This window comes from Pogoniulus pusillus, chromosome 11 (genome assembly GCF_015220805.1).
Source record: "Pogoniulus pusillus isolate bPogPus1 chromosome 11, bPogPus1.pri, whole genome shotgun sequence".
Taxonomy (NCBI): domain Eukaryota; kingdom Metazoa; phylum Chordata; class Aves; order Piciformes; family Lybiidae; genus Pogoniulus; species Pogoniulus pusillus.
In genome coordinates, this window is record NC_087274.1 from 21073995 (window position 1) to 21097772 (window position 23778).

The window sequence follows — 23778 nt, forward strand, 5'->3', positions numbered from 1 at the left end:
TTTCCCAAGCAGCATCTTATTCAGCATTCAGGGTTGTTCAGTCACAGGTTGTTTGCAGTCTTCTTGTTTCTCAGCAAGAGAAGAGTTTACCTCATTTCTCCACTTAGCCACAGGTTGCTGAATGGTCGGAGAAACTGGGGTGTACCTAGTGAATATAAAATTATTGCTATCATTTTTCATGTTCTCCACTCTCTAAATGTTCACTTCATGGCACACATACATTTTGCTCCCCAGCACACTGAGATTAGGGTTCTTTTGTAGTCTAAGAACTAGTCAGGAGCTTAAAAGCAAGGAGTCTGAAAGAGCATATTCCTGCTAAAGCTTGCTGGTCAGTTGTGTCTGCAGATCAGTTTGTCCTCATGTCTTGATCAGTTGGCTCATGTCATAATGATCTCATACTTTTCCCATTCAATCACAGAGTATCTGCAATGATTGGAACTCTCTGTTTCTGTGCTTTATGCCTTGTTTCATCTCTTAGACTTCAGGAAAATGTCTTAACAAGAGTTCCCAACTTTCAGTGAAGCTAACTAAAGAGCTCTCCAAGTTGTATGATTCTTCATCATCAGATCTCAGAATGAACCCACTTGGGAAGAACAAGATAAATCAAGCAACGTAGGCAAGGACATAATGCAGTCAATTCTCAATAATAAAGGAGCTGCATTAGTCTCAAAACAGCAATTCAGAGGAGCACAGGATTAAGCAAATACAGTATATGCCAGTTCATTTGCACCATCTGCTGAACCAAGTATCAGAAAGGGAAAGGATAGTAGACACATGGGACTGTGTGTTGAAATACATTTGGAGAAAGAAAATTGTTTCAGAAAGCCATGAAAACAAAAACCTGGGTGCTTACAAGTCTGCAGCCAGGAGAGGGAAGGAAGAATGATGTCATTTCATAGCCTCAGAGATTTTTTTTTTTTCTTTGCCATTTTTAGGAGTGGGGAAGTTTGTGGAGCTTGATATTATCTTCTCTGGAGTCTAGTTGGGACTCAGATAAGAACTGCTGTTTAACTATAGGAAACACGAGTGTGGAAATTACTATGCAGGGAATATGAAGCACAGATTTTTTTAGATGTTGTTTAACTATAGGAAACACAAGTGTGGAAATTACTGTGCAAGGAATAAAGAGCACAGATTTCTTAGATGTTTGGATTCTTTGGGAGTACATTCAAAGTTTGGGCTTGAACACAGTCACCAGGGTACAGCCAGGTTAAGACAGTGCAGCTGTTCACTAAGAAAGTGTTGTGATGATCAGAGCAGGTAATTGGCATTTGGCTCCTTTCAGCTGATCTTTGTCTCAGTAACGCTACTGGGGGTGCTTTCCTGTAAAATATGATCAGAAGCACAGAAGCTTGGTTGTTCAGATACTGTTGTGAAATGTGCATTAGTCAAAGGATGAGACTCGATTTATGCATTGCCAAACATAGGAACAGCAGTATAAGGAAAAAAAGATTCCAGTAGTCTGGTGCATCTCTCTGAAGTATCATATGGCATATTAGCATATACCAACCCTTTTCAACCACCAAAAGTATGTGTTTATTTCTCTTCATTGGGACTGCTTAAATAATGTAAGTTACAGTTTTTCTCTTGCTATATAAATTAGTATAAGAAATGCAATTGAATTATTACTTATTTAATTGATAATAATTTCATTTAATTTGTGCTGCAAGAGATAATGGCTGTGGAACTCAAAAGGCATTTGCAGAGAAGTGTAACTTGGTGAAAAATGGCTTTCTGTGTGAAGTGACACCCAAATTCTGTCCCATCTTTAGAGACTTGAAAAATTCTGTTTTAGCTGGAGGGGAAAAAAAGGAAAGTAGTTTTCTCTGTCCTTTCTTTTTATGTTGAATAGGGCAATATTCTGGAATGTGATGTGAAACTTAGAAAGGTTTCCTAATACAGTAAAAAGTAGTAATTTTTTAGATAGTTTAATTTAATCTTCAGTTCTTACAGCTTCAGAACACCTCAAAAACACTCAAAAAAGCATTGTTGATTCATAGGTAGATGGTGTGAAACAGCATAGAGCATCAGCAGAGAATCCAGTCAGACTTTGTGTATATCATAGGCCATTATATTTTACTGAATTACTGCCAAACTGAGCCCAGTGCCTTCCGTTTCACTGAGACGTAATTGGTGTTTGGCGAGAGCAGAAAGTATCCTCACAGTGGCCATTCCAAATTATGGAATTATTAGTTTCCTTATTCTATAGATGGGACATAGGGTAGTTCAGGGAACCATTGGGAGGTCTTTCTGGATGCTGCATGGCCTACCAGGAGACTATTTTCTCAGGGAAAAAAAACAACCAACCACCACAGGAATCTTAAGGTCTCAGTAAGTCCTTCCTCATAAAACTGCCTTCTCCTGACACTAGTGGCGATAACGAGAATTTGATGATTGTTCTGTGACTTGTGTGATATTTTCAGTCCTGACTGGAACACATTAAAAAGTCGTTTTGAAGATAGAGGATACATTACTGTGATCACACTAGCAGAAAAGTTCAAAATCTGTCCTTGCTCTCTAAAAGCACTGAGCTGCCTGAAGAAAACTGATGTGGTAGCATAGGCAAAATTACCCAAACCTTGTGCCAGAAGTAAAATGCACACTGGCTTGATCCTGTAAGATGTGATTTTTTTATTTTTTGGCAAATAAAGTACAAAAAGCCAATCACAACTGTCATTGTGGTCACAGTCCTTGGAGACAGACACTATGTCTTGTGAGTTTCCAGGGATATTGTGGCCACTCTGGCAATAACAGATGTGCTGTCGCCAGTAGCACCAAGAGCGCTGGATGCTGTCTGTATGCTTCAGTAAGGAATAGGCAGACTTATCTGCAAGTGATCACAGAACTGAGCATCCCAGCCCAGAAATAGAGGTCTGTCAAATTGGTGCTCTTACTCTTCACCATGGAAAAGTAATAGGACATCCCAGTCACCAGGCCTGTTGCTGTCATTATGTAGATGATGTTGTTGGCATAGGTCTCTCTGGCTACATTTTCACTAGTGAACCAAACAGAGCCATGGTACTGAGTTGAGAGCTGGTGTATAAATATCCATCCAGGTCAGCTGTTGTGCAAGTTTTCTCAGATAGTTTATTCCATGCCATCTCTGTTCCAGATTGCATCTGACTACTGCTCTCTGAGCATGCTGGGCAAGGTATGGCTTGCAGTAGGAAATGCAGTTGGGGCCACCCTCCGCTGGCCACAGGCAGAGTTCAGCTGTGTGCACACAAATGTTGTCACATGCCCTGAAGAATGGACCTCTCCCCTTGTATTACGGAACATAAGTGTACCCATACCCATTAGTAATGTAGCCTTGTGCACCAGGTCACCAAGACAGATAAACTTAACCTGGATCAGACAGGAGTGAAATTACATTTCTGTTATACTAGCAGATTATCTGTTGTGGAATTTAGACTGTTCTTTGTGCTGGACAATACCTGATCTGATGCTGGAGTGGAACTGGCAGATGATTCCTTGTATGGCATGAAGCACGCTGAGACAAAAGTTATCTGTCAAATGTTCTTGAAAAAAATTGAACCAGTCAAATGGAATTCTGCAAGCATAGCTCCCTGAATCACTTGTGCCCAGGAGCTTTAGCACCAGTGTTGCTGTGCTGCTGAAGCACAATCTTGGTCACACAGTTAACAGTTTTGAGAGTAGTGCTGCAGTGCAGTTGGTAGCACCCGTACACGCAGAGAAGACCTTTTTCAATATTGCCATTATTGAAAACTTCAAATGAATAGATGCATTTGAAAGACTTCCCAGAAAATACATTTCCTTTTCAGCTGGCAGCTCAGTTATTCATCTAAGTAGTCTGTGTGGATTAAGTAATTTGACAGTCATTGAAAGGTTTCTTTTTGTGAAACAATTGTGTGTTATTGCTCTCTCCTTTTCTCCATTTCACCTGTACAACTAACCCAGAAATTCAACACAGACATACCAAGACACACTCTGAGACCAGGCAGCAGCCACAGTGTGGTGCATTTCAGGAGCTACTGCAGGACAGGCTTTTAAAAGACTGGGGAAGACAAAACGGGAGCAGAGAGAGGGTTAAGAATATAGTTTTTCCCTGTTTGCTTTTTTGCTCACTTCTCTACATACCTAGGGTAAGAGAGAGCACAGATCCTAGTCATTTCATGTCACAGAAGATTAGATCAAGGGAGGTCAAGCTGAGCTACAGCATCATGTGTCACAAGGCAGTTGAATGATCCCCTACTAATTTATGAAGATTTCAGGCACATTGGCCAATCTGTCAGTTTGGTTGGTACTTCTCCACCTTTCTGTCTCTGCTATGCTGCAGTGCAGGGTGGATGGGCAGAGGCTGGACTGTCCACTGCAAACCTGTCATGGCACTTCTTCCCTCTCGGGGAGGGGGAGGCGTTAGCTGTGTCTCCCCAGGGGCTGCCTCCGCAGCACTGACAGACTGAGCACCTGTGTGAGCGGGTGCTGGGAGGCAGTGCCACCGCCGTGCTCCGTGTCCCCACGGCTCTGCTCTGCAAGATGCAGTGGCTCTGGGAGGCGGGGGCTGTGCATGCCCGTGTGTTTTACCTCCACCTAACTGTCAGATCCACCCACCTTAAATCCTGTCTCTCTTTTCTGTATAGATCCTGACAGAACAGCTTGAGTACACTGTGTACAGTCTAAGTATTGATTTTGCTGTACCTGAATAGAATTCTTAACAGAAAAACAACCCTAACGTCGGTGTTTGGGTTTTTTCTCTCTTGACTTTTGTGCATGGGTTTCTGCACTCACCGTATAGTATTTGATCTATCTGAAGTATGGAGTTAGAGCTTCATTTGTAAGAGTGAGCATAACCCAGACTCTGATTTGTGCAGGCACAATTTTAAGACGGTAAATAACTTTGTCCAGGTTGTGTAGCCTGTATTTAACTGAAGTGTGGAGTAATGACTTCCTACCTACAACATAGAAGAATCAGAAGGTCAGTTACTGCATTTGTACCCTACTACATCAGCACGACCCAAATGATTCGAAAGGTAGCATATCTGCAATACATTGGCCTGATCTGAAGTGTATCCTTATTTATTTTGAGGATATTGCTGTGGAATGATTTTACTAAAACATTATTTTAATAATGGGGATATTACACATTTTAGTTGTGTGCCATGGCTTAACCCTAGCCGGCAACTCAGCGCCTTGCAGCCACTGACTCACTCTTCCTGGTGGGATGGGAGAAGAATCAGAGGGGAGGGAAACAAAACAACAAAAAAAGAAGAACAATTTGATAATTAAATTGATAAAATAAAATATAAATAGTAATGAAAAGGGAGACAACAAAAAGAGAGAGAAATAAACCCCAAGTGATGTACAATACAAATGCTCATCAGGCACGATCAGATGCCCAGCCAGTCCCTGAGCATCAGTGAGCCCCTCCTGGCCAACCTCCCCCCCAGGTTATATACCGAGCATGACATACTATGGGGTGGAATACCCCTCTGTCTAGTTCAGGCCAGCTGTCTTGGCCATGTGCCCTCCTAGCTTCTTGACCACCTGATGGCTGGCTGAGCATTGGAAGCTGAAAAATCCTTAACTTAGGATAAGCACTACTTAGCAGCAACTAAACCATCGGTGTGTTAGCAACATTATTCTCTACTCAAACTAGAGCATAGCCCTGCGTCAGCTACTAGGGAGAAAATTAACTCTATACCAGCTGAACCAGGCCATTGTGTTACTAATTATACTGTTGTGAAAAGAGTTTGAGCGTTATTAACATACATATTATCAATACTTAAAAACATCATTGCCTGATGCAGGTAAGGCAGCTTCACTAGTGGCTGATCTATGACTGCAAGCATTAAAGACTCTCTACTTTAAAGTCATTAATCCCTACTTTCTTCAAATATGCTTAATTAAAAAGTTCAGTTTGTTGGTTTTTTTTTCCCCAGTAATTGCTGGTTTTATATAACTCCAAAATGGAATTTTATTGAGGCACAAGGTCTTTTATATAAACATCCATCTGTCCACAGCATAACAGTGCTGGGACAAGTTTTGTGGATTGGGTGAGAAGTGGAGAGATTATAGAAGACTCTGTGTCCCTGTAAGAACTGTGAACTTTTGTCCTCTGTGTAACGGCTCTGGAGGATTTTTGCTTTCATAATTTTGATACCAAACAAGGGAATTGCAGAGTCACTAGAAGAGAAAATAATGAAAAGTAGGTCTAATGTCTAGTGAAATTGCTTTATTAATTTACAGAGAAAAGCTCCTTTCGTGTTCCTTTATTCCTCTGTCAAACTCTGCATCTGCTTCTTCTGTTGTTCCTTTCTAGGTGAACAAAGAATTAAGAAAACCGTAATTGCGCATAAAAAATACATATACGTCTGTGCTTCAGGCTAAGAGATATCACTGATAAAATAGAAAATATGTTGGTATTAATAAGCATAGAATTTGAAGAAGTATGAAATAAATGCATGGAAGTTTGTCAGTTTATTAATCATTCCATTATAAGTGGTGTTTTTACTTTCATTGCTCCAATGTCTAACCACAGCTCACTGGCTAAAGGCCAAGCAGCTCTTGCATTGGCACATTACCATGCGGTGTAGTTCTGTACTTCTCCTCCATTTATTAATGCTGCAGACTTCCTACAATTCAGGCTAAAAATAGAACTGGTTATGTGAAAAACACTGCATTTGTGCTTGAGCTGCAGTATAGAAACAAGAGGATTTTATATCACGGGGGAAGAGATTCATGACACAGAAGAGCTAGCTGCTTACACTCTGGAAAAGCTTTCTTTTTGCATGGTTGTAAATAAGATTAGAGCTGCTGTGTACACATTAGACTGAAGGATGAATCTTGGTAGTGGTATTGCCTCAGTATGGATGAATCTTCCTGAGTATCTATTGTTTGAAGGAGAGCTGATTTCATGTACAAGGAAACCTGAAAAGAATGCTAGGTACAGAGGTGAATTTGTGAAATCAAAGGTGCAATTGGTGGTTTGTTTTTCAGTATAAAGAGTGTCTTCATTTGTGGCACACCTTTTGAAATGTCTTCAAAGAATTATGTACTAAACTAAAACTTCAACCCACGACTGCATTTTTATACTTGTATTTTGGCCAGGCACAGCCTCTCCTATTGTTCTGCTTTCAGTATCTTTATGGCAGACCATTTCACCATGAAAACACTCCTAAACTTATTTCCAAGTTATAATACAGCTGCACACTAAAAATTATCAGCATTCAAATGCTGTTCTTACACTCTTGATCTTTATTATAATGCTGTGATTTATTTTGGATCAGCAGTAGTCTGAACAAGACAAACAACATACCAGATTCCATCTGAACCTAAGGGAGCTGCCAGGGACACAGGTGAAGAGTGATAGTGGATGCATTTCATAGTCAAAATGAAAAGCAGCAAAACCGATAAGGTCTCATTGTTGCACAAATAGAAAAAGATAACAGTTTGCATATCAGAAATATCAGGTGTTAGGATTTGACTCAGAACTGCTGAATAGTAGGTTCTTTGCCTTTGGAGAAATAGAGAGGAAGGAAATGTCATGCAACAACATCATATGTAGTAGCGATGGGAGATGGCAAACAGGGAAATAGACCTTTCCGATGCTGTTTCCTAAAGATACTGTTTGGGCTGGCTGTGGTGCTGGATTATTAAGGAATTCTGATCCTTAAATAATAAATTAAATAAATTCTTGGCAAAGAATAAGAGAGAAATGAACCTTATTTGAAGTGCACAACAGTCTCCAAAGCCACACTTGTTTTGTTCTTAACTCAGAACTGTGTAAGGAATAAAAAAGGGTGATGTGTTTGAAGCAGAGGCAGTAATAATGAAATAAGACTAAATTGTAAACTGTATCATTTCTTTAACTACTTAGAGCAAACAAAATTAAGAACATCTTCAAAGGTCCTGTGCTTTGCACCAGGCCACCAAAACACATTGAGATAACATGTTCATAACCTATAATTGGATGAAAAAAGGACACGGGAAAAGGCTCAAGTAAAAAATATTTGGTGCAAAGTGCTTAGTTCCTTCTCCTAATTACTATAGGTCGGCATTAACTCCCATATAATGGTGGAACTCCATCCAAATCTAGCATAGGCCGAAATCAATGAATCTGTTACAATTTACATTAGAATTCAATGTTGTCCTGACAAGTTCTCTGAAATTGATACTCAGTGCAATACCAAATGCACTATAAGGGATCGTACCATGCAGCCAACATGCTGCACTTTGCAGTATAATTTAACACTGAAGTGAAATTAAATTATAAAGATTTTATGATCTCTCTTAAAATCATTTCAGAGTTTAATTCTGATCTGAGAAGTGTAAGATGCAGATCTTGCCTCTTGGTCATTGAATGTACAGATAGCTGTGAGAGAAGAATCCCACTGTTTGATGGGTTGTGTGAGACTTTTTGTTATCATACAGGCTTGTGATTTGATGTATTGATTCCTTTCTGCAGTTAGGATCTCTGCTCAAGGAGAAGGGTCTAGCAGGTCAACCACACTACAGAAACACCAAACAATCTATATACTTTGGTTGAGGCCAGATTGCACTGGGAGCTCCATAAGGAAGACTTAGGTGGTGAATTATTCAGGTTCTGGGTTTTCATGGCCTTCCGAACTAAGCCCATCAGGAGGAAGATGAGAGAGACAGACAACCTCCACTGTTCACTTTGGTGTGGGAGATAGGAAGAGGCATGAGCCCAGCTAGCGTAAACAGTATTAAATCTCATATGACTTGTGTGATGCTGTCAAAGGAAGGGTTTTTCAAAATATCTCCCCATCACACAAAGGGTGAACTAGGAAAATGATAATTTACTGAAAGGACATTCTTTTAATGGCTGGATAATAAGAATACAGTTGCAGAGTTCTTGCAAGGATTCAAAAAAATATAAATCTATTTTAAAAAAAGAAGTATTAAAACTTCAAAGAAAGAAGCAACAATACAAAGAGTAGAGCTCCTTTCCAGACCCATAAACTGTAGATCTAAGTAGAAAGATTAAACAAAATCACAAGGAAAGTAAAAAGATACTTTTTCCAAAAGTCTGAGAGGAGAGGGTTATCAAATAGTTACAACAGTGACTAAATCATTTTTTTTAATGCTTAAGAGTATTGTGAAACAGGATTCATTCCAGCACATGATGTAATCATGAGTATACTGCCAAAGTGATAACTAAGTAAGGCAGATGTCAAACTCATCGCCAGAAATGCAGTTCCAGCATGAATGCTTCCTCTCAGACAGGGAGAGGAGAGCACATCTGTCCCATTCAGGATTCATTACATGGCATCTTGAAGGTGCTTCATACAATTATTATACATAACTGAAGATGTCACTAAAACTGCTCATGTCCAGCATAAGAAATGCATTGTTTGGTACAATCTGAATGTTAAGGGGTCCTGAAATGACGTTCTCCCTCAGCTGCCTGCATAGCATTTCAGCAGCAGCTCTGCAAGAACAAGGATGTTTACAGGAATGTTTTTCTGTTTGCAGAAGTGTTGAACTTGGAGCCCTTTTGTTGTTATGGGTCCCCTGTAGGGAGTGAGGAACCTGAGGAATCAGCCACGGGCCATGAGAGCTAGCAAAGATTCCATAATCACCTGCACTGCTCCAAAATACATGGAGGAGAGTGCGCTGGTGGGAGCCAGTAGCTAGCTGATATGTTATATATATATTTTTTTTTTTTAAATTTTTTTTTTTAAAGATGGAAGGAGGGAGAGAAATAAATTAAATTGGGGTCCAGGACACTAATGAGAATTAGCTGCAGCACTGCTGACAGCTGTGCTAAGAACTGTTTCTTTTTTCCTACCCACTCATAGTATTTACCTGGAAAATACACTCTTTTTTTTAAAGCTTAGCCTTACCTGAAATGAATTCTGCTTCTTTCCATTCCCTCTGTTGTTGGGAATTGAAATGGCTGCAGATACAGAGCAGTGTAAAAACATGATGAGCTATGTAGCTTGGGAGCAATTGAGCAGCTGAATACTGCATTATTGAGAAATCATTTGCTACCTCTGGGTGTTAGTGAGAATCTGGAGAGCCCTATACTGGCATTCAGGGCAGAGCACAGGATGAATAAACATTACGGAGTGCTGAGTATTTACTAGTGAATCCAGCATGGAGCCTCAGTAGTTGCATTTTATCCCACTGCACCTTGCAGGGTTGGCTACACGCAGGAATGACATAGTGAATTCCAGGAGCCTTGTGGTAGGATTGATCTTCTTTTGTTTCCTAAATAACTGAATTATCAATTAAATTAATGACATTTTGCTTAGTGTGTGGCAGGCAATCTGCTTAGCAAGGCAGACGTATTTTCAAGTGACAGCACCTGAAAAACATTTAAATATATATCAGTAGTCCTCATGGGACTTGTAGATAGCTACATGAAATTGTTGTTTTTATGTGCATACTTTACTGTTGCCAAATTACTCCTGGCTTAGTATTTTCCCTCTTACCTAATTGAGATAGGAATCTCTTCAGAACAAGGAGCTCAGTGGTTTGTAAAATATCCATGTATATCTCTGGCAGTGTATAAATAATAAGCTGTAGATGCTAATGATCAGTAATGTTGCAAGTGTTAAGCTGATAATTCAACTTCCTAGTTTCTTAGGTGATTGCAAGTATAAATATTTCTTGACTCAGCATGGTGAGTAATCACTTATCTACTCCAGGGTGGAGTGGTGGCTATTAAGTATATCCCAGAACCAGAAAATCTCAGGTGATGGAATTTGTCCCAGAATCTGCATTGCTATGCTACTGTGCTGCAGAACAAGTTTTTGCATTCTGTAAAGCCAACGCAAAATATCCACTCCATATGGTTTTGGAGACATACTTAAAATACAAGCCAAGTTCAAGCTGGTGCAGAGCTATCTTGCTGAGCCCTGAACTAATCTCAATCAATTTCTTTGAAAGGTGCCATCACATTCATCTCAATGAGATTTTAAGTCAAAGCCTAAAGAAAGAAATCTCAGTGACAGTTTTTAAACCTTTGCTGTTTGAAGCAAATGTATTTAACTTAGGAGTAAATACAGTAAATGTGCTGATACCAGATTTCCAAGCAGTTTCCCTCCTCCTTCTGGATACTAAAAGCTCATATAGTTCCCTACCTATGCAGCACAACTGAGAGCTTCAGTGTGCTTATACACTGCCAATTTTAAAATCTTTGGCACAGAAAGAACTGGAAATATGGAGAACAGTAGACAGCATCAGCAACTCAAGGATTACTCTGTGGTACTGGGCAACATAAGATACTGGAGTTGCCTTTCCATTCTATCCCAGAGATATCTAAGGTTTCATTAAAATAAAGGAGCCTGTGCCTTTTTAATAGTCAAGTTAAAGAAACTATGTTTTTAACTCAAAATGGTTACTGAATTCACTGCTTGCTACACTAATTTCTGCAAAATTTGAAAACTAATCATTTATTTATTCCATCTTTATACTTACATTGGGTATACAGTGAGCACTTCTTATTGGCCTCCACATTTCAACAGGAATGTCCAATAATTCTTCAAAAGTGAAAGCAAGTACTAGTATGTTGAGTGATGGGAATCTCAAACCCACTTATTTTGGCTTAAAGTTTATCATGCAAGCAAGGAGCATGGATATAACTCAGGCACTGAAAGACACTGATGGAAGAGACATGTTTGACTTGACATACTGAGCAAGAGCTTAGAACAAAGCAAAAGCAAACCCCTCCAGAAAAATGAGTATGTAAAATCCCTCGTTTATTTTGGTTCATAAAAACCTCTAAACATTTCTTATTTATATTGCCATGTTCTTAACAGAAAACAAAGACAATTTTTAAGATGAAAATGTTCTGTATTCATATGTAAGTCTTAAAAAACACAGGCTATTTTCAGCAGTGAATTGCAAGCCGTCCAGTGAAAGAAGCAACAATATGTTCCTAGGGAATTTTCGTTCCTCCCTCTGTTCTGCAGAGCAGTGATACTTACATTAATTCTGAAAAACAGGCATGAGCAGTGGAACTTAAACTCAGCTCTAAGCCTTCTCTGTTTCTCACACCAAAAAATGAACAGTATTGAGGACTGCAGCAAGGCATTGCTGTTTCAATGCCATGCTGCTGGGAGTGCAGGGTGCTTGTACAGGGCTTTGACACTGCTACTGGCAGTCAGACTTTCAGGCATAGCTGTTTCACAGGGGATGAAAAAATCCCCGTGGTGTGTCTCCTTCCTCATCACAGATGTATCAGTAACATATCTTGGACCTCTGGAAATATATATCTGTGAATGTCCATAAAAGAGCGTGCAGAGACATTTCAGTTCTTTTCAGCAGTCCTGCCCCACTGCAGTCAGTGGGACCAAAAGGACATGCATTGGGGGAAGAATTTCGCTGGCATCACCATTCCGGGGCCATTCTCTCCAGTGCACATATAGGACATGAGGAAGGAAGCCTGCATTTCAGCACAGAAATAAAGTGTCATTCTGTTCAGGTTTGTTAGTTAATAATTCAAAATCTTTGTGGAGGATAAAAAATGAGGTCTAAAAGAAAGCACTGAAGCCCTTCAAGGCGGCACAGTGCATTACAGGTATGCCTTCACTGTCAGCATCCTGCCTGAACATTAGACAGTGACTAATTCTCCCATTCAGATGTTTTTTGTCACTCCTAGGAAGGGCTGTAAATCAGTGTAAGCTCTGGCCATGCAACAGTTCCTATAGCCATCAAGCAATTAATGCAGGCATTAAACCTGGAGAAATTTCAAGCATCAAAGAATTAAAACTGAATTCCAGTAAGACTTCAGGAGTCACTCTCGTTGCTGACAGGTTCCTTGCTGGTTTCCTTTCATTCAGGAAAGCTGGTGTTATCATAGAATGGTTTGGATTGGAAGGGAGCTTAAAGATCTAGTTCCAACCACCCACCCATAGACAGAGACACCTCCCACTAGATCAGGTAGTTATATTATTCACTAACATTTAAAGTATCATCTACATGGAAATTTTAGATAATTCCATTTTTTAAAATCTTGGTTAGTGAATTTTTTGTTTCTGCAGACCAAACTGGTAGCCCTGGGCAGATGACAGTTCTCAAAACTTGATTCTTGTGGTTGACTTTAGGACTCATTGGCTACCCAGCACTTCTACTGATCAGATGTGTTTCCTGCTTTAAAGAAACCGGCTGCTGGTTAAGTCAGCCTCAGCACTTAAGTATCGCAAGACTGAGTCCAGCTCTTTGAAATGTAAAAGGCATTGAGAGATTGAAAGGCTGCAGCTCTTTGTGCTCCCAGGATGTCAGCAGGGGAAAGCTGTTAGCTGGGCTAGCTCTGCCACCTGCAGTTCACAGTCGGCAGGACCGCAGCGACTGCAACAACCGCGCCACAAGCCTCCATTGCTGGGCAGTGTTAAAATGTCAACCAGAGGAGGTTTCACTGCATCTGACAGTGCTATGTCAATCAGCAATAGGGTACATAAGTTTATGGTATGCAACACTAAGCTAAAAGAGAGCTTTCACGTTGGTCTTTCTGCTCATCTTCACTGCCAGCAGAAAGCAGGGCTGTACTCGGAACAGAGCGCCAGGGCTAGAACAAAAATCATGAGGCTGAAACCCATTCTTGGTGTAACTGCAGTGATCTCAGAGCTGAACCTGAGAACCTGGCTCTGCTGATAACTGAAGTATTACAGGAAATTATGTGTAGATCCATATTCTCAGTGCCCTCGAACTCCTGTCTGCAGGGCTTCCAGTATCTCCTCACATAACTCCCTTCTTAAAACACACTGCTTTTTTAAACCTATAAATGCTGGGGATTGCTCTTCTAGAAAAAAGAGAAAGTCATTAAAAAAATAAATCCTTCCAGATGTGTTTCACTAACACAAAATAAATGTGCTTTATTATGTTCCCTACTTTCACTTCCCTGAGCCTCTAAGGTATAACGTTACCATGTTCTCAAGTTGGATCCAAGCCTTGTAATTGATGGATTGTCCATAGGATCCATATGGAACTCTAGCAAAGTCAATGATGCTCTATACAGCACCAAAATGTATGCATGTGTCCCAGTGTGTGCCAAGCACCCACAGATACAAACTTCTCATACCAAAGACTTCTCTCACTGTAAAGCTGTGTTCACTTCTAGCACCAGATCCAGCTCACAGATACCAACAGTGAAACAGCAGTGGTTCTGCACTAATGGTCAGACATCACTGTGATTAGCTCAAATAAGAAAGCATGACTGGAAACTAATTCTGATAAACTAATTCTTACTGGGATTCTTTCAGTACATTTTAGTACTGGAGAGGGAAAGTACCTAGCTGGTATGATACATGTTCTTCCAAATATGTTTAAAAAGCTAAAAGAATATTTTTTTCATGTAACTTTGGGTTTCATTCAATTGCCTACGTGCTAATGACACCTTCTAGTGCATGAAATGTCCCCATGGAGCCTTGTATCCTTCTGGGACAGCAAGAGCAGTCAGATGCAGGATAACTTAGGGTGTTTCAGCTGGCACTAAGCATCATGTGTGAGCAAATGAGTCCCACCTTTTGTGTTGCCTAAATGTGGAGATTGGGAATGTCTGTGTATTGTTAAGCATTGCCATTAATGGTTCTGGGTCCCTAGAAATGTAGAGATTTTCTGTGATCAAATAATCACTGCACTGCAGTCTTTAAGTCTTTAGGGTGCTTTCCTGGGTAACTGATTCTGAGCTGTGCAGAAAATGCTTGTAGAAGAGATCAGTTTTGTTTGTGTTCCAAATATTATTCTTATAGTACTACGGCAAAGACTTACACATTTTAATATTATCCAGTGCTTGAGAAAATGTTAAAATAGATGTTCTGAAAAGGAATTTCACAGAATGAGATTAGGTGATCTGTAGGGAATAGGCAGTGTAAGCCTCAGGCTTCTTCAGTATGCCAGTGAATGTAGAAGTATGTAAAACATGTCATTAGCTTTGTTTTAAGAAGTTACTTTGCAAAATGATGCAGTTAAACCAGCCTGAAGTTACCCTGCTCACTAGCAGGTAAAGTCAGCATGTGATTTTGGCCAACCTAGCTCTGAAATGTATCTTGTCCTCAGATTGTTTTTTGCAGTACCAAGCTACTGATTGTCACTGGCAGATTCCTCAAACTTAATATAAGTGGACTCCGATCTTTTCCTCTTTCAGGGCTTTGGTTTAGAATTACTTTAGATTTCAAGCAGACCTCAAAGATCACTGAAAATTCTAGATGCGTTTTATATGGACTTGTCACTATATAGTGTAATGCCCTCCTATTACTCAGACATCCAAAGCTGAACTTACCATGTGCAGACTTTAGAGGGAGAAAATGGTTGTGAATTCCCAACTCTAGAATTCATGTGGACACAGCTTCCAAATATCCAGAAGATGAGACCATCCCACATCCGAGTGTCGAGGCCTCAGCACTTGTCAGTTTATGTATGTGAAGTCAGTCAGGCATTGATACACTTGGGGTTCACATTCCATTTTAATGTGTGTGAAGTGAAGGAGATTATAGTCAGGATTAGCAGTCAAGATATCTAGAGGCAGCAGCAACTGCTTAGTTCCCCTCAGCGCGCATTATGGTTACTGCACAATAGGAAACATCTTTCCCAGATGATAAGGAAGAAACATTCTCTTTGTTGCCAACAATAAATATATACAGAGAAGTAAATGTGTCATGAATAAAATGTCCCTAGGGAAGTCTTGGAAGACCCTACACGTGTATTTACATACTTTTAGTTCTGGCAGCAGTAGAGCTGAGTGAGAGTAGCACTCAACTAGTTGAGAATTAACACAGCTATCTTCATACTAGTTGGTCCCTGCTCATAATGAGACCATTTAGGCAGTCCTGACAGGAACTCAGACTTTTGAGAACCAAAGCAGCAGTGACAATTATAATTGTGAATCTCTGTCTTTCTCACACACAGACGCACAAAACTTGAGCAAGTGCCTGCAGGTTTCAGAATTAATTGAATAAGAACTCAAAATACAACACCTCTGTCACAGCATAAACTGGATCCTGCATATGTTAGGACCTGCTGCACTTAATTTTTGTTAGACTATTGAACCAGAAGAATACTGAGCCCAAAGTGCGTGATCCGATAGCAGCTCTCCATATATTCCCTTGCAGATATTTAGCTACAAAAAAATGTATGTAAAAAGTCTGTGTAAGAAAAATGTCAATGAGGGAACTGCAGACTCAGTATAATAATAATTCCTCGTACTGAAGCGCTTCATTCTCCCTGCTGCTTTATGCTATCTCTGTTGTAACTGCTGTTACTGAAAGGCTCACCAAAAGGTAGTGCCAAAACACAACAGGATTTGAATGCAGAATTAATCTCTTCATCTTCACCACAGCTACGTTGCAGCTATTTTCCCTGTATATTTTACATGTCCGTTTATATGAAGGAGAGTGGGGTGTACATGGGAAGAATGGGGGATCTGCAGCCCAAGGAGAATTTGTCTCATTTCTTATATTTTTGTAAAAGTACAGAAGGAAAACATCACCTGCTGAAGCAAATCCAAGATCCCCTTTCAACAAGTCTTGCTAAATTTGAATCAGTAACTCAAAACAAGACCCAGTGGCACTTGCCATTCTAACTTCTAATAACTTGACCAACTTGTTGCCTTACATCTCTTGGTAAACAAACCCTCAAACCTTCAGTTGCTTCTAAATGCAGTTCTTTGGACAGTGACGCAAGCGGCATGCAGGCTCCATGCTTATTCTGTTTCAGCTACTTCCTTATCACATGTACTTAGGTAGCAAGTAAGGAATCTTGTCCTCCTGTGTGCCAGCTCTGCAAATTTCAGGTGGAACCTAGAGGTCAACCTGGATTATTTTTTCCCTCATCTAGGATGGCCAAAAAATAAGGATCCTGCAAATGAGAGTAAGCCCTCAATTACATGTGTGCAGTTCTGCAGTCTTCTGTGGCATTGTGTAAGGTTTAACTGACTGGAAATGATTCCATGGTGATAAACAGGAGGGAAGAGAAATCAGCTTTACTGTGATCTTTGTGTTATATCTGCTGTGCTAACAGCAGCAAAAAGCAGTGAACAGTGATTTTAATTACCAAGTAAAGAGATAGAAAATATATAAGCCTATTTAAGGAAGAGCTTCAACATAACAGCATTCAAGCTGCTGTGGAAAATGAAATGCTTCTCTTGTTTCTTTGACATGTCATTCATGTGATGGGAAGAGAACGTACTCCTCATAACAAGGAAAGAACAAAATTCTTGGAGTTATTTTCGCATGCAGCAGCAAGATAAAATACAATGTTTAAAACCTTGATTTATGAAAAGCCTTCATTGTGGAGTACCAGCAGGTCAGAAGATCACCGTGTGTACATTCTGCATATGGGAATGATAACCTGCTATGGGCATTTTATTATTTATTAATTCATCCTTGCAGCTTTGGCAATCAAGCATGGAAATTTCCTGCTCTTCTGAAATCTCTCTAGTCTGGAAGACCACAGTTGAAGTTTATCTGATTTTTTTTTTAATACTTAATATAGGACATAGTGAGCAAAAGTTTTCTCAGTTCAGTTTTGATCCTGCAATCCCAGTGCAGATTAAACTGAGCTGTACAAGGCATACTGTGATAACAAGGGTGGAAAAAAAAGTCAAGATTATACTTTCCAGCTATGTAAATACTGATCTGAGTCTTTACTTGGAGAAATCATTCTATTCTGACTTTTTTCTTCCAGTTGTGTGTAATACTGGAGCCAATGCAGGAACTGATGTCAAGACATAAAACTTACAATCTAAGTCCTCGAGACTGCTTGAAGACTTGCTTGTTTCAAAAATGGCAGAGAATGGTGGCCCCACCAGGTATGTTTCATTTCCAGTGTTTTACTTGTTTGGTAGCTAGGTTAATATAGGAACAACAACAAAATTTACTGCAAATTTATTTAAAAAGGAAAGTAATAAGAATTAGCACTGTTCCAAAAGTAAGCCTGAAAATTATTCTGGTGCTTTATTGTTGCAGTCTGACCCAGCTGATTTATAGATGTGCACATTCAGATGGTTTCACTATGACTAGGATATAATTTAGTGCAAAAATATGTGTAGATGGAATGCGAAATGCCTACTGGCTCCATTAGAATTCATCGTTTGTATAATTCAGCTTCCTGCTGTGACTCTGAAATTACAGCTACAACTCATAATTAATTGTCTTTGAGACTAATATAATGTTATTTACAGGCTTGGACCTAATCTCCTTCTTCTTACACCTCAACGTAATAATTCTCTCTTTTTACTTTTCCAAATTACTATAGATTTGTATATCTAAGATATACAAGAAATATATAAGATTTGTATATTCACATGAATAGCCAGGCCACATTTTGAGAAGTACAGTTGCCCCTCTGTTCTTTGCCAATTTAAGCAAAGTTATGTAATTGCCCTGATTCAGTCTGAATTTGGAAGACTTGCAGAGCAGCGGCATTCAGCATGCTCCAGTGTGTGCTCTGGGGAGTGGCAGATTTAAAGATGAAGGCAGAGGCAGAAGGAACTCAAATGGGAGTTGCTTGTATGCTGCATCGTTGGCAGAAGTATGGTAGAAAGCTACATTTACCCTATCCTCTGTCTGCATCAGCTGAGCTGTACCTGACATCAGAAAAGTACCTGGATTTTTGTTCAGCAGTGGTGCTTGCTGTGCGACCTCCATTCAGCAAGTTACAGTCACTTTGAGCATCATGATAGCTATCATGATACTCCCAGTAGCAGAATGTCTTCAAATGTCTTTAGAGGTAATGCTGTGAAAATAAGCTTCATTAGACCTTTGCACAAAATAGGAAGCAGATTTCATTGTTTGGGGCCCAAATATTATTCTGTGGTTTGTGTGTTAAATTCAGTCCTGCTACTAGTAAACATAGAAGTTTAAATGAAAAAATATTTCAGTACTTCTGCTTATGAATCATTTTAGTACAGACTTAACAGTATCTGCCATTTGCTTTCCTTCTTACCATTTCATTGCAGCAGAACCCACAAGACAACCAACAACCAAGCGGAGAAAAAGGAAAAACTCTACCAGCAGCACTTCCAACAGCAGTGCTGGGAACAATGCAAATAGTACTAACAGCAAGAAAAAGTCAGCTGCTGCAAACCTGAGTCTATCAAGTCAGGTACCTGTAAGTCTCACTTTCCTTGTAGGCCTGAATTGCTTGTGGTGCTTTAATTTTCTCCTTACATTGTAAAGAAGGTGCATTCTTGAGCCTAAATTATCACAAGCAAAAGGCAGTCTTTCACAGTGTGCTGTGGAAGCTGAGGCATTAGGAGAGAGATGAGAAGAAGCCATTCTGCAGTGCAGCTTTAACCAGTGACCCTCAGGGGTACCCTGAGGAGTATATGTGATTTTTTGAAGGCTGGGGCCAGCTCCCCTTCTTGTCAGTGGGAGTCCTTCCACTGGAGGTGGGACTTAGATTGGGCCTCGTTTTTTTAGAGACAGCAGGAGCCTTGCTGACATCCGTCTGCCAGGTGCTAAGCGAGGATGAGTCCCTGTGGAACAGGACAGCTGTACCTGATCAGATCACTGCTCTCTCTGTTAGCAACTTACCTCTGATTGGTGCCGGCTTCAGATGCTTCAGTGGAACCTCAGTTGTAGAGGTTCTCTCTATCTTCAACCACTCTTCTTGAAGAGGGTAGATCTCCTGGAACATAGGTCTCAGCTTATTCACTTTGCTAGCTGTAACTGTTGACATCCTAGTTACATAGGGAAACACCAGACCTGTTTCCAGAAGTCTACTTTAGTAGCATCATATTTCTTACCTTAGTTGCAATGCAAGGCTAACCAGACTCCAAACTGTGACAAACTGTGCCTCGGTCAATAAAAAGACTGCTTATTCATTTAAAAGCTAGGGAAATCAGTCTGATATTGTAGGAATTAGAAGGTGGTATCTTGGGAATAACATGAGATTTTTCTCATCAGCAGATAGGAAAGGGCTAGGTCTCCTCTGAAGCCTGACAAAGGATATAGGCCAGTTGTTAGCACAAAGCAGGCACTTCCTAGGAAGCTTGAGTACCCAGATTAAAAAGGAGGAGTAGGCTAACACCAGTGAAATGAAATTAAGATTTTTGTATAGCAACTTGCTCAGCAATCCACTATCTAGCAGAAGCTTTGGGCTTCAGTACATTAAACTCATATTTTCTCCTTGTCATATTAAAATTTTCACGTGGCTCACATCCCTGGAATCAAATTCTTTCCCTAATATAGACATCTCTGGGTTTTTCTGGCAGCACAAAGCAGTCAGAAGGCCAGCTACCTGATCCTCTGGTGACAGGGACCACTCTGCCCCACTGACTGTCAGAAAACCCCTTGGATCAGTATGCAACCACATTTAAGAGAAAACAGCAATTAGGTGCAAAATCAAGCATCCAGCTAGTTGCCTGCTGTCTCCAAGTGTACAAGGCAGTAAAATCACATTATCTCAGCTACTCTCTGCTCTGAGTTCAGTAGCAAGACCAGAATCTGACTCTCTGCCTCTCTTCAGCTTGTTTGTCCCTAGAGAGAAAAACTTTGTGTTGGCTTCAGTGGTAGCCATGTGCACTTGTGTGTTTGAGTGTAACTGAGCCCTCTGGTAAGTTACCTGTCACTCCCACTGATACTCAAACTGACTTCAGGTACTGAAAGGCTACTCCTGACAGATGAAGAAGTCAAGACTACTCTTTCTGAAGTAGATAGTAGTTGAGCATCTCAGACATAATGGTGAAGTTTATCACAGGAGATGGATTTTTTTAATCTTCATGGACTTTCAAGATGCTCAGTCAGTATTTTTCAATATTTTCTTCTTTCTGTATTAGCAAGATGGTCTAAACTCTTTTTTATGGAGGATCAGCTTTCATTTTTTGATGCTTCTCCTTGCTCTCTGCAAAGTGGAAAGTACTGCTTGATTTGGCACACTAAGAGCTTTTCCCATCTTCCCCACAGCAGAGATAGCAAAGCAGTTAGAATTGAGGATTGGGCCACACTGTAGAGCAGACAGAACTCACAATAATTTTAGCAGTAGGATATTTTGGTGTAAAGCCACTCAACATTTTTTCAGTTAAAGAAAGAGCTGTGGCCACATTTCCTCAAAATTAGGCATTCTTTGTAGTGGACCTTATACAGGTGTGCCACTGCTTTCTGAAGTTAGCTGCAGGTAGCAGTAACTTGCTTTCTGATTCCTTCTCTTTACTCTAAAGCATGTCCTAGAGTAGTTAATTTTTGTTTTCCATTAGTTAAGATAGAAAACAAAATATCCTCAAACATAATTTGATGCTTTTCATCTAAAAGTTTCATTTGGCCAGAGAGCTTTCTGTGAATGGCACTTTCCTGCTCAGCAGAAAAAAATTACTGACATTTTTAATTTTCAGTGTTAAAAGCCTCATGATTAAAGAAGAGGAATGAAATCACTGAAATCACATAACCACAGCTAGTTTTAGTTCCATTTTTCCCACTCTCTTTGCAGGAGAACCCCAACAATAAGCTTATATCTGTGCCAAACCTGAATTAAAATGAAGTCATGTGCTCCACCTTTCTCTGGTGATTTCTTCCCAGCCAGCAAAGACAGTCTCTCCACTGTAATAGAATCTAACTAATAGAATCTAATCTAATTTTCTGTCACATTTGTACCTCTGTGTTGTTTTCTTTTTGATAATAAATTGATCCTGGTTAGAGAAAGTTTCCTTAGCCCCTATTCCATGTGAGGTTTCCTGGTTTAGGGGGTTAGTGATTATTCAGTTCTGCTCCTGCAGTAATGCTGTGTACACTCTGGCACATGTGTGGATTTACCATATAGCTCATCCACATTTCTCACTCGCACCATTAACTTGTGTTTCTTTAACAAGGTCTTTGCATCTGGAGAGGCAGAAGTTCCGTGTTCAGGACAGTGACCAAAAAGTAGCTCAAGTGCTGTCAGCTATGACAAAGCTTAAAACTTCAGAGATATTTGTCATTTTCCCCGTAGCCCCTTCTAGATCTTCAGATAAATGCATGGGGCTAAGCAACCCTTGATCAATGAAATGGAACAATACTTGTCACATGCACGCTCCTCAGTAATAGGAGGTTGTGCCATTTCCTCTACCTGCTTTATTTTCTGATCAAGTAGGGACAATGCTGACAACACAGAGTCAAGCCCAGAAACTGAAATGTGTGGTTACATTTCTATACATGGATCAGTCTGACACTGCACCCTCAAGTTCAGCTGCTGCAGCCTTATCAGTCAGTACCATTTGTGCCCTTTCTGTTGCCTTAATTTTATTAGCACTTTGACTGCGCCGACACACTCTGATTCATCTCTGATAGCACAGTCTTCAAAAGCCTCTTAAGGGTCTCTGCCTGTGGGTGGGTATGCATCCTCCCTCTCCTCAATAATTTGAAAAGTATCAATCTCAAGTCTAACTACTTTTTATAAACTTTCTCAACCCTGCTAAATAAAATGCCAAGTTTAACCCTTTTGACATTCATTTACACTCATTTTCCCTTATAATGGTGGGGAAAACAGTGGTTTCTGTGATTCTGTTAGTTCTCGTGCTACCAACTGCAGACCTTCAGCAGTTCTTGCAGATATCACTCTTCACAACTTTCTACATATTTCCCACATATGTCCTAGGTTCTTAAAACAAATGTAGCTGGCCCGTGTGCTACATGATCATCCTACACAACTCATGCCTAGCTTGGAACATATATGACTTGCCCAGTGACACTTTTGTCCTGAGTCCTCTAGGTGCTGAGTCACCACCCTGTAGTGTATTGAAGAGGAACCAAGTGCCACTAAAGTCACTCCAACAGCACAAATATAAAAACGTTTTTCTCTCCAGAAGTTTCCTTCTCTCAGGCTTTGGTGTAGGCTCAGTACTGCCCATGCTTTCCACACGTGCATTGACTTTCTGTAGAAAGAAGGCTAACAGAACAGAGACCCAGAAATTGCAGCCCACACTGCTGTCTTGGTCTCAGCAGAACTGTTCTTAGATTTGTTCCTGTTCTCAGTCAGATCTTTGGAATAAACATTAACCCGTTGTGCAGAGACTGGAATTACCAATTTCCTCTGTCTCTAAGCAAAGAGCAAAGGTGGGCAAGACTCCTTCCACGAGGTTCATAGAAAACCTGCCTTTTTTGTGATAGCCCTCCTATGATTTCAAAGACATCACTGTTCTAATTTGGGTGTGCCATTGCTTTATCACTTGCACAGTACTGATTTCCTCTAATATTTGAAGCTAGGTGCAGTGTTTTCCCAAGCCTTCACTCAGTTTTCAATCCTCTTTACTGGCTAAAAATGTATTCCTTTGTATTTTCCTTATTCTTCTTGAAATGAAGCAAAACTTTCTTGCCAGCCTAGACTGTTATACTTAGAACAGTGTCTTGTGCACTGTGATCTGTGGGTTGCAGGTATATGCATCAGAAGAGGTCCATACAGCCACTATCACTTAAATATCACTTTTTGATAAGTTTAATAAAGGCAGTGCACGTTGAACCATTTGGAAATTTGACAATGCACAGCTCTCTCAAACTCTTAATAACCATTGCTTTAGACTGCTCCCAGTCATAACCATAGAAATTATTAGGCGTGTTTTGCTTTCTTTTGCTACTGAAGATCCCATTGAATGCAACACTGTAGCCATGAACCCAGTGAAATATCATTTGTGATGGAAAGCATAAAGCATCTTTACATGCCACTAAGTAAATCAAATGTTCTTTGAGTTCCAGAATCTTAATTAGAGCCTCTTTGCACTCTTAAGTGAGTTACCTACCTCAATAGTGTCTCTTTGTAGTTCTCTGTAAGCTCCTCAAAAGCCAAATCCATAAATGAACCTGCTAATGTGGAGCAAGCACTACACTCTCTTATGTGTTTCAGAAACAGGGGTTATGTTTAGGTGGTTTGTAATGGATGTTGTAG

General features: G+C 40.1%; 1 protein-coding gene across 10 annotated transcripts in view; it reads left to right on the forward strand.

Moving 5' to 3' along the window:
* Nucleotides 1-23778, forward strand: part of LDB2 (LIM domain binding 2) — a 378927-nt gene that overhangs the window by 349697 nt on the left and 5452 nt on the right. For 4 of the 10 annotated variants that reach the window (XM_064151379.1, XM_064151375.1, XM_064151380.1 and 1 more), the window contains 2 exons: nucleotides 17611-17734; nucleotides 18884-19035. In XM_064151379.1, the coding sequence (XP_064007449.1) occupies nucleotides 17611-17734; nucleotides 18884-19035 (276 nt within the window). The remainder of the gene's footprint in view (nucleotides 1-17610; nucleotides 17735-18883; nucleotides 19036-23778) is intronic. The other 6 variants (XM_064151377.1, XM_064151382.1, XM_064151385.1 and 3 more) reach the window with 3 other exon arrangements.